This window comes from Elephantulus edwardii, unplaced genomic scaffold, assembly GCF_000299155.1.
Source record: "Elephantulus edwardii isolate Elephantulus edwardi_28Jun2011 unplaced genomic scaffold, EleEdw1.0 scaffold00181, whole genome shotgun sequence".
Taxonomy (NCBI): domain Eukaryota; kingdom Metazoa; phylum Chordata; class Mammalia; order Macroscelidea; family Macroscelididae; genus Elephantulus; species Elephantulus edwardii.
Genome location: NW_006399931.1, coordinates 4,997,194 through 5,009,332, shown reverse-complemented (window position 1 = coordinate 5,009,332; position 12,139 = coordinate 4,997,194). Strand labels below are relative to the sequence as shown.

At 36.3% G+C, this 12,139-nt stretch overlaps 1 protein-coding gene across 1 annotated transcript in view; it reads right to left on the bottom strand.

Moving 5' to 3' along the window:
- The window catches only part of POT1 (protection of telomeres 1), a 73,240-nt gene that overhangs the window by 29,151 nt on the left and 31,950 nt on the right, over positions 1 to 12,139 (bottom strand). The window contains exons 4-7 of the mRNA XM_006896081.1: positions 10,269 to 10,559; positions 6,510 to 6,665; positions 2,521 to 2,690; positions 768 to 856 (exon numbers count right to left, since the gene is read on the bottom strand). Coding sequence (XP_006896143.1) covers positions 768 to 856; positions 2,521 to 2,690; positions 6,510 to 6,665; positions 10,269 to 10,559 — 706 coding nt within the window. The remainder of the gene's footprint in view (positions 1 to 767; positions 857 to 2,520; positions 2,691 to 6,509; positions 6,666 to 10,268; positions 10,560 to 12,139) is intronic.

Below are 12,139 nucleotides of genomic sequence, written 5' to 3'. Positions count from 1 at the left end.
ATGCATCAGAGAGTTGGACAATGACCAAGGAGGATAGAAGGAGAATTGATGCCTTTGAGCTGTGGTGCTGGAGAAGAGTATTGAGGGTACCATGAAGTGCTAGGGAAACAAACAGATTCATCTGGAAAGGGTTAAACCGGGTGGCTCCTTGGAGGCAAGGATTCTGAGGCTCCGTCTAACATACTTTGGACATGCTGTAAGGAGACCGGTCCTTGGAGAAGGACATCATGCTCGGGAGGGTGGAAGGATGGCACAGGAGGGGAAGGCCCTCTATGAGGCAGACTGATTCAGTGACTGGGGTAATCGGGATGGGAGTGTCAGAGATAGTGTGACTGGCACAGGACAGAGCAGTTTAGGGCTGTTGTACATAGGGTCACTATGAGTCACAAGCAACCCGACAGCACACAACAACAAGAACAAGATTACTATTGAGTTTTCGTAAGTAAATACACAACTATATATACAAATACACACACATCTATATATCTATTGAATCTATGTATACAGACAAATTGATTAATAAATGCTACTTATAAAACAAATCAAGAAATCACTATCACTCCAACTTGAAAATGTAATTCTATAATTAACAAGTAGTCATGATAACTTCTGCACAGGACATAGATGCAGACTTAAGTTTTTCTGCTAAAAAATTAGACTTAGTAAATAAATAAGCAAACAAAATAAAAAATCAAAGATAATGCTAAAGTGATAAAGTCATTTTACTTAGCAGGGACAAAACTGGAAATGTTAAAACTTGTCCTTACTTGACATGGATTGAATGCTGTCCTCACACTGTGATTCACAGACAGGATTTAAATGCTGAGTAGCTGTCAAATCTACAGATTCTAAAACCCTATAATTTAAAGAATATATTTTTAAATTATGCATAAAATAGAATTAATACAGTCAGTTCATCTCTACTAACAGAATCCAAGAACTAAGATGGTATATACATTTTATTTGTTCTTCAGTTGAGGGTCTAGAGCTTGTCATTTTATTTCCATGGCTTTTTGGGAGGTCCAAGGCTTCTCAAAAGGTAAAGACAAGCAAGCAAACAAAGTCTAGCAAGTTGCTTGCTGTTGCTGGGTGCTGTCAAGTTGATTCTGATGCCGTGTGACCATATGTGGTAACGTAGAATAGAACTGCCTCACAGGACCTTCTAGGCTGTGTTCTAAAGCAGATTGCTAGATCTCTCTACCATGAAGTCACTGAGTGAGTCTAAACCACCAACCCTTTAGCTAGAACAGTGTATTTAGTTCTTCTGTGTCACCAGGGAGTGCAATGATGAATTACTATAAACAATAATGAGCTGGGAATTTAATGGATGATGTTCTAAGTCAGAACAATCTTATTGTACATTCAAGGAAGTAAAACAGTAAACTGCAACATATTGTAGTATGAGATAGAAAAAGCAATAAAACTAGGCTAAGACTATAAAAATAAAAGATTATTTCAATGTTTCATTTCAATTTGGTAAACTGTATCTCTTGGAAGATTTACAGAATCTTTGTTTTTTCTTTCTCTAGACTCGTTTCTATATAATGTCTACTAGGAATACCAGGGAAGGGATTATATATAGCAGGGTTTAAGACACTATCTATTTGACTTTCAGGACACATCTGAAAGTCTGAAAAATGTGATATCCTGTAACACTTGCTACCCATGTATTTGGTTTTAGGTATTTGGCAAAGATTATAAATTGATAGATGTATAATTTTAATACACAGTTAAGATTCTAAAAATATTTCACCTTTCATATATATAAAGTTCTGGTGGCTTAGTGGTAAGGAACTGTACTACCAGTGCAAAGGTAGACGATTTGAATCCATAAGCTGCTCCTTGGGAGAAGGATGGGCAATGTCCTCCCATGTGATTTATTGCCTCTGAAAACATAGTGCAGGGTCTGCGATGGGTTCGTTCTAACTTGACAGTACAAAACAACTTCTCCTTCTCTCTGTCTCTCTGTATGTGTGTGTATATATATATATATATATATATATATATTTATATATGCAAAATGAAGGATAGAATATTTTTGGAATTTAATATATGTATTAAGTTTTCCAAACATCAGCTATACTCTACTTTCTATTTTTGCTGGTGTGGTAAAATGAGAAGGAAAAAACATGAGTTAAATAAAGGAGACACCAAGTACTACAGAACTTATACTATAATCTTGGCTCTGCTATTTTCTAAACCAACAATCACGTGATTTCTGTCTAATCTGGCCCATCTATTGAAATACAGAGATAAAAAAGAGGATATATAAATGATAAAGGACCTGTGAGCCACTCCCCACTCAGTATCTTAAACCCAACTTATTTCTCTCTCATTGTGGCTGCCTTAGAACAAACTCATAGCACTGTTTCCGAGGTGGTAAATTACATAATGCATTGTCCTCATGCCAAAGCCCTCCGTGGCTTTGAATTACCAGAGCATCTGGGTGGGCAGTGCAACCCCTACGGACTACACCTCCATCTCATTTACATTTTCCAAACAGGTACACGACACGCTTACTTTTTCAGTTTGTCCACATCAGAGTTACTTTCCGGCAAGACTCTGATTCCCCGACCATAACTGGTACCTCCATGGAGATGAAACTCTAGGTTTAATGATGTTGACTGAGTCTCAGAATTCACTGACTGAAGTTTTGTATGGAGGCTATAAATCCGAAGAAAGCTTCCAATCTAAAAAAATAAATGAATATATGTATTTAGAAACTAGGGAAAACAAACATCTTCTGATAGTCAATATTTAACAACCCATACAGCAGGAACAATGCCCAATCATCGTACATCAGCCCTCCAAGCACAACAGCAAAATGAAAATGTCAATACCTACCTATCTCTCTCTCTATATAGTCTTTCAGTTTTTAGATATATTCCTATTTCACAGATAATAAAATATAAAAAAATAAAATAGTATTTCCTCTTGGCATCATCAGTATCAGTATTATTGCTAATTACCATTGAGTTGGAACTGACCCTTAACTGATCCTCCAGCAGGAGTTCAGGGCCTTATATCACAAGGGAGGAGACTAGCCAGCCTCCTACAGAGCAGCTGGTTCTGTTCAAACTGCACTGCCTTGGGCAATAGTGCAGTTCTTTACCAGTAAACAACCAGAGCTTCCTCAACCTAACTTTGTTGTTGTTGCTGATGGCCAGTCAAGTCCAGCATAACTCATAGTGACCCTATCAACAAAGGGCCTGAAGCCTTTCTAGAACTACTGTCATTTATCAAAGCTCATAGTTTCCAGAGGTATGTTGTTTAGGAAGTGGATGCCACTCCTGCTTCCCCAAATAAAAACTCTTGTGGCTTTTTGTTGTTGGCCCCTGTTAGGTACATTGTTTCACATAGTATACGGAGTTGGAACAGAACTATAGCTGATGTGTGCTGCCAACTCAAAGGTATGTGATCTGAATCCACCAGACACTCCCTGGAAGAAAAGATAGGTAATTTCTTCCTCTGTGATATACTGTCTCTGAAAACCCACTGAAGGTCCACCTATAAGTTGATTCTGACACAACGGTATAGAACCACCACCAAGGGTTTTTGAAAACAAGCTAGGCTAAGATTTAGTGAAATATGGTCACCCAAACACCCTCACCTCATAATGTGAGAATAATGGATTTTAAAAAAATTAAAATATTCCTAGAATTAATATTTAACTCCATTTTAAACAAATCTTCGTGTCTCTGATAGAATTTGGAAATGTGACACTAAGATTGCTAATAGTGAAGAGTCAAGTAAAATCTGAGCCATAAGGTGGGGCTTACTCTTTTAAATTATTATTTAAAAATAATTAAGACTGTACAGTATTAACACAGACATGAGTATCACCTCAGATAAATCTTTAAAAAAATGTTAAAATAATAAAAAAATTTTTAAAAAGCAGCAAGAATGCCAAAAAACTTGTTAATGAGAAAAGCAAATACATTTTCACATATTTCTGCAGAGAAATGTGCACACTATTTTTTTTTCAGGAAAAAGTATATAAAATAAAAAATGTAATAAATATGGTACATATACTTCCATATTGGGATAAAAAGCAGAAGTTTAGAAATAATAAAAATGAGAAATGTTAAGTTTGCATGCAGGCACATGGTTGCTGATCATACTATTTCCCCTACTGTTATTGTTATTGATTGCTGTTGAGTCAAGCATGACTCAGAGTGACCTTATGAACAAAAGACCTGAAGTCTTTCTATAACTATCACTGTTTCTCAATGTTCATAGAGTTTCCAGAGAGGTATGTTGTTTTGGAAGTGGATGCCACTCCTGCTTCCAATTTTCCCCTACTACTATACTTAAATGATGATAATGAAAATTTTCAAAGGCCCAAATAGTATATATTCAAGTGGAATGTAACAATCATAAACTGCTATTTCCAGAAATTCCTTCTGGAGGCAGCATTGTATTTTTTAAAGTTAGACTACAGCATGAAATTGCCAGCTGTTCTATTGCACTCGACACCTACCACATGCTGGGAATATCTTAAGATACCAAATACACAGACAAGGGAATCATAACCAAAGGAATAAAGAAACACCGTTTAAAGATCCATTTCAATATAGAAATGGTGAAAACAAAATAAAGGAAATACAACTAGTAAGAAATACTATCCCTTCAGAAAGAATCAAAACAGTCCCTATAAACTATGAAGAAGAATTTCCTTTTAAGTTTATTATTTTTAATTTTCTGTGTATCTCAAGATGACAAATCAAACTACAACTCTTAAGTCAATGAAAGCCCAAACATCACTATATGTGTGTGTGTGTGTGTGTGTGTATGTGTGTATGTGTGGTCAAATTGGATCTGACTGGTACAGGAGGAGATTGTCCCTCCTTCTCCAACAGAGCACCTGACTATGGTGTGTTTTAAGATTACTTTTTGAATTGTGCCAAGATAAAATTGGAGCTTTTAAAAAAGCGGTTTAGTTCCTTGAGAAAGCCTGAGAAATGTTTCTATGTGTATTTGTGTCTGTGTGAAATGCTTAGAAATAACACAAGTTACTTTAAAAGTAAGACTTGAGAAATGTTAAACTCAATTTAGGCTGCAAAGTGTAGTATCTGTAAGTTGATGCTATATATTATTAGTCTACTTATTTTAAGAAGTACTTCCCACCCTCCCGCCTGCTTCTATATAATATAAATCACTTGAATTGGTTACATGTATTTTGGTACTCTTTAAACAGTTACTTTCACATGCTGGCAATTATGTATTTCTTACCAACACCATCTTAAAGTATATGAGAATTACTTAAAATGTTACTGAGGTTATCCGAGAACAAATAAATGAGGTCAATATACACTAAATAATAGTTGTATTAATATCACTTACAGAGAATCCTTTTTAGTTCATTGCTGTATTGCAGATAAATGATATAAGGCCAGACAATGATGTCTTTAAAGATAATTAAAATGTCAGACATTTTAATTATGTGTTACCACTTCACCCTCTAGTGGACAAGATATGGCAGACACTTTTTAGGGAGAAAAGCCCCAACATTAAAAGAACTTCTGGTATTCATGGACTGATTTCTTCAGTAGTAGATAGAATTTATTTTGTCCTTATTATATGGCAAGCACCAGATGCTGTTCAGGAATTGGACACAGACAACAGGAAAGAAGGAGAAGACAAAAACCTCCAGGGTCAACACAGGGAAGCAGCAGCAGGGAAAGACGAAAATAGGTATAAAGAGTGCAGGAGTGAGGGGAATCTCTGTCTTTAAAAACCTTTAGAATTTGTCATTTTAATTTTTTTAAAAAATCAATTCTGACAGAATCTTTTAAAGGAAACACAGAAAAATATATTTTAAACAATTTTCTTTGACACATCAGTATATACAAGTGCTTATGGTATTTTACATAATATTTGTCATACACACACACACACACACACACACACACACACATACTGGGAGCAGGAGTGGCATCCACTTCTTAAGCAGCATGCCTCTGGAAACAATAGATTTTGAGAAAAATAGTTCTAGAAAGGCCTCAGGTCTTTTGTTCATAGGGTCACTATGAGTTGTGCTTGACTTGACGGCTATCAACAACAACATATATGTATGTATGTACATATACATGTATGTGTGTATATATATTTATACATACACACACCTCCCCCCACACACACACACCACTAAATTTTCTTTTTTTGGGTAGTAGACCTATGTATATGGAAGAAGGATGGACAATCTCCTCCTGTGCAATTAACTGCCTTGGAAAACCTGCCGGAGGGTCACCTATGGATCAGTTCCAACTTGACAGTATACAACAACAACAACAGACCTATACATAATTTGAAGATAGAAAATGTTCATTAAACAAGTGTTCCAAACATTATTAATTAATACATCTCAGTAATTTCTTTTAAGCACATATCTTATACGTTCAAGAACAAAGAAAGAAATAAATTTGGTTCCCAGTACCATTTATAAATGTGATTTATCTCCAAATTTCTAAAAACGGTCAGTAAGAGATATATTTGCTACTCAACCTCACCTTCAGAGTCTTTGCCACGTGAACGTGGTTATCATAAACCACAACGTCTACTGCCAGGTTCTTCAGCCGACGGATTTGACTTAAATCACCTTCGAGAGCAGCGCCTTCTAGCAAGACCCTCCAAGATGGAAAGGGCGTCCTAGTGCCATCCCATACCTGTCAAGTGTGGCAGAACAGACAGAGCAAGCTTCTTAGAAAACGGCTGAAGATAAAAGAGAGACGTGTGCTAAAAGAAATTCAAATAAGTATACCCAAAACGTAATCATTGGCAGCACAGTAAATACAACATGTATTATTTTCTGGTTATAAAAAAACCCACTTAAAACTATGAGTAATGTAGAAAATGATGAAGAACATAAAGAAGAAAATAAAGGTTCACGTTGCTCTGATCCTGTAAAAATGGGAGCCCACCACTGCACTCACTTCCTCTTTTTCTTCTGTGGCTCTATATAGTATATTTACGGATCTGTAGTTATACATTTAAACAAACTTGCATATTTAGCATTTCACATCTTAGTTTACTGCAGAAGACTTTAATAGGCCCTTGAAGTATTTTCCTAAAAGGTGATTTTCAATGGCTTACTATTACTTTATAGTATAGATATACCTGAAGTTAGTTATTGCTTTTCTGGTCAGATAAGTTCTTTAAATATTCTTGCTATTATAAATAATTCAGTAAATATTATTATTGTACATCAACCTCTGAATTTCTTTAAGTTTCTTAAGACAAATTCTAAAATAACTTGACCTTTGCTCATATGAGAAAGTAAGAGGTACAAATTTGAATTAGTCCCTTTAAAACAAGGTAATGAATGAGTTCTAATCGCATAGATCACAGAGTTGCACTGTTAAACTAAAGGCAGCTGGTTCAAACCCACCAGTAGCTCCAGGAATAAATGGGACAATCTCCTCCTGTACAATTTACAACCTTGGAAAACTCACTGAAGGGTCATATATGAACTGGCTCTGACTTAATAATAAATGGCAATGAAAGCTTTTCAGAATATGATGTCTTTTTGATCTCCAAACACATTAGATACACAACTATGCGCCAGCTCTAGGTATGAATGATCTATTGCTGATTACAAAAGCACAACAGACAGATGAGGCTGTGCCAATACTTTGGATAGTCAAGCAGTGTAATATCTGTACTTAAAATCAATTCAAGAATATACTGTTCAGAAGATAAATTACACAAATATTGGGAAATAGAGAAAATCTAGATTAATGTTAGTTAAGTATATATATTTAGTAAATTTTAATGTAAATCACTAGTACAAAATGGAGACTATTAAAGTTAAAATGAGTGTGGTTACTAAAAAGGGGGTTAATATTAGCTTTGTGTCCATACTGAGACAGGAAATAATTATGCCAAAGTCCATTCTGGACAGAACTGGTTGGATAATGATTGGCTTCTTTTGTTTTTAAAAGTTTTAAGACATTATTTTAGTCATATTGTTGTTGTTAGGTGCCATCGAGTTGAGCACGACTCATAGCAACCGTATGAACAAAAGCTCTGAACCCTGTTCTGTCCTGTGCCATCCTCACGCTTCCTGACACACAAGAGCCACTGCAGCAGTCACAGCATCAATCCACCTGGTTGATGGTCTTTCCTTTGCTGATCCTCCACTCTTCCCAACATCATGTCCTTCTCCAAGGAACATGTTCAAAGTATGTGAGGCAAAGCCTCATCATTCTTGCCTCCAAAGGACATTCTGGCTGCACCTTCTCCAAGACATCTTTTTGTCCTCTTGGCCGTCCATGGGATATTCAGTGCTCCTCTCCAACACCACAAATGAAAGGCATCGATTCTTTTTCTGTCATCCTTATTCACTGTCCAGCTCTTGGAAGCATAGCTAGTAGTTGGAAAGACTACAGTCTGATGCACCTTAGTATTCGAACTGACATCACTACTCCTCAATAATTTGGAAAGGTTCTTAACTCTAGATTTTTCCATTAGGAATATTCATGTCAGAGAAAACAATATCATTCATAACTCTATCTCCTATATAAAACACTATAAAATATAACTATTTCTTTTCCTAGATAGACTTTCGCTATGCTATCTATGTACATTTTTAGTTTATTTCTGAAACTCTGCTTGTCACTAAATAGAATATTGTGAACATTTATCTCCATCAGGACATTCACACAATGCTTTTCATCATCAAAATATTCCATTACATAGTAACACTAACAGTTCATTCTATTACCTCTTTATTAGTAGTATCTGGCTTTTTTCCAAAAAAATAATACTATCTTGCAAGTAAGGATAAATATTCTTGTAACTGTATTTTTAGATGCATTATAAATGTTTCCTTCAAACAAATTTATGAAAAGAGGCTTAACAAATGTTTTATAGCGACTTCTGAAAGTTATTGTGAAGCCATGGTGAAACAAGTCCTTACTAATTTAATTTTTTACATTTACTTCAGAATGCTGTATTTAACTAACAGTAACATGAAAGTGGTTTTCCTTATCTTAAAAGGCTATCTATAAAAACAGGATCTAGACACGTGTTGCGCTGCTTCAGAGAGAGAAGACATACATTCAACTGTGTCAGATAAAAGGTTGCAAACATTATTTCAAAATTTAAGATACTTCAAAATCGCAGTAGTCAAAAGTTGGAGCGTCACTTTCTGTGCTGTCACGTGTTGTTCTCTGCAGTCAGCACGCATTCGTTTGGGACGATGTCACAGGATGTCACCCTGAGGGGCAGGGCTGAGTAGATTGGCTGAGAGTTCTTTATTTGCGGGATCTGATCCTGCTTTAGCTGCTGTTCTGTCATACTTTCCTTTATACTAAACAATCACTCTTTCAAAGCTTTCATGTATATGCGGTATTTTCAACTTCAAAGAACATACTTTATTCAAAGATTTCTTTCACTGTTACTTGCTATGACCAAGTGGTAAATGGCAACTTCTGTGTAGGTGACCTTATTCCCTTCTTGTTCCACTGCTGAAAAGACTCAGGGGAGCAGAGTAAAGCTGTGATCATGTCAACGCAGCCTCCTACAATGGGAGTGGGCAGAATACACGACAACTGTCTTCTCTAGACCTTACTGATGAGCTATTGAGGCTGTGGATACAAGCAGATGAGTTTACCTCTTACTTTATCTTGGTAATATACAGAGAAAATGAGTAATGACAAACATCTTACAACTGCCTGTAATATACCCATGACGCAGGCAGTCAAGGGATGAGGGAAGAAACTCAACTAACCTAGAAGGTATATGAGAGAAACAGCAAGAAACACACAGAACTACAACTAAAACACCACAGCAGAAAACAATTCAGGACTTTATTTTTAAAAAATCATAAACTATGCTGTATTTAGAGTATAAACCAAAATAAGTCTCCGAGTAGATTCAGACTGAGTGTGACACTCCCTCCAGTTCCCAGTCTCTGAATCCTGACAGGACGAGACATCTTTACAGGAGGTGGATGCTCTTCATCTTTCAGCCGGTGGATTTGAACAAATGACCTTCAGTTAGCGGCCGCGTAGGTAACACAGTACACTACCTTGCATTTAGAATACAGACCTGATAATATTATTTACTTCTAGAAAGAGAACGTGAAGAAGCGAGAAGGGAGCTGGATGATTATCAAGGCTCATGAAAAAAGTAAAGATTGAATATTAGGTTCTTAACATAAAACACTGCTTGTGAATTTCATCTATCAGAACCCTGAAATAAAAACTCTGTTAGACATATAGGTTAACAACTGCAACGTACAACAATAAGTGTTAAAAAATATCTACCTTCAGCAGAAACGATGTTCCATCCACTCCTGCCTTCCCCAAAAGCTGACAGGTCAGGTCAAAGTACTGCATAGGCTGAACCTCACACAGCTGTAGCAATGCTGAAGAAGGCGAGATGTGGTGAGAGGCCCACTCACGTAAGGCTTCCACTCTTTTGTGGTCCTCGGAGGTGAAAGTGAAAACCTTGTTCGAAGTACGAGGTATGACAGGAGCTCCCAAGGTTCCTTCAAATGTCAAAGCTGAAAAGCCAGAGCTGGTAATACCCTGTGTCTCATTTTTATACACCTGGATCTAAGAAAGTGAGGCAAAGTGGAAAAGAAAACAAAGCAACTTACTGAGGTAAAGCCCAGAAACGAAAAACATTGCCAGATTCTAAACGTTTGCCAGCACAATGAGCACAGGATATGTTTTATAAAAATCAGCAGTTAAAATCACAAACCCAACTGATTTTCTATCAAGACTATGTATCACGTAAATGTAAAGCACTATATACAGAATATTTATATTTAGTGAGCTAGATTGTAGACTCAATCTTATCAATCTTTTATTTTCATATATTATTACCTGATTATTAGGGTGGAATTCACACAAGGAAAAGGAAATAAATGACAGTTACCAAGGAATGGTACAGGAAAAACTACAACTCCAAAAATATGAATTTTGATGTGAATACCACACTGTCTAAGGTGTAACCCATCTGGCTAAGAGAGCTGAGATATGCCACAAGGGTTTTTCTTCCTGAATTTCGGGGCAAGTGATTAGATGCACACACATTTATGACTACGACATTTTCCTTTTGAAGCAGCCTGTTTGGCCTCATCAAGTTTGCATAATTTTTTTTTTATCTTTTAATACTCATTGTCAGATAGTGACAGTTGTTTCATTTTCTTTACTTACTCTTTACTGACTAGATCTTTCCCCACAAGTTTATATTCAATCTATTTCTGTCTTCATGTTTAAACTGAACTTCTTATAGATGGCGTATTTTTTATTCCATCTTAGAATTTCTTCCTTGCAACTGTAATGTTAAATGCATTTATATTTAGTGTAGTTATTTATATGTTGCATTATGTTTCTATCTAGTTATTCCTCACTCCCTTATTTTCTTTATCCTTATATTTTCACTTATTTGATCTACTAAATGACTTGTATTTTCTTCAGGAAATTCTTACATATTGTGGCTTAGCTACCTCTGTGTTAGTTCCAATTAGTGGTGGCTTTAGTTATAAGAAAATGAAACATTTTTTAGTCTTAAGCCATCTTTATGATGGTTGCTATGCTCCAATCTCTAGAGTCTAGTTTGAGTGCTTTCCAACTTCAAGGGCCTACCTATCAGTACTGAATTAGACAACTCTGCTGTGACCTCTAGGTTTTTCACTGGTGATTTTCAGAAATCCACAGGCCTTTCTTCCACATTTGTCTTAGTCTGGAACCCTTGCTGAAACCTCGTTGTGATAGGTTGCACTGCTGATACTTGAATCAAGAGCAAAATTACATCGAACATCACAACAAGGTCCAAGCCACAGAAAACTGACATTCTTATGACAAGTGATCTTCTTGTTTTTTTTTGTTGTGGACTGTCAACTTGGAACCGACTCATCACTGACCCCTCTAGCGAGTTTTCAGAGGTAGTGAACTGCACGGGAGGAGATTGCCCATCTTTCTCTCATGGCTCTGCAGGTGGATTTGAATCATGTGCCTCTGGATTGCTCACATTTCCTACTTTCCGATTTCATTTCCTAATTCATAAATAAAAAGTATAATGGAATGTTCCATCTATTCATCCTCAGAGTAGAACCACACTGAACACTGAAGACCAGACGAGTTGTGGGATGGCATCAAGGACATCCCACATAGAGAAAGTAAAAGGT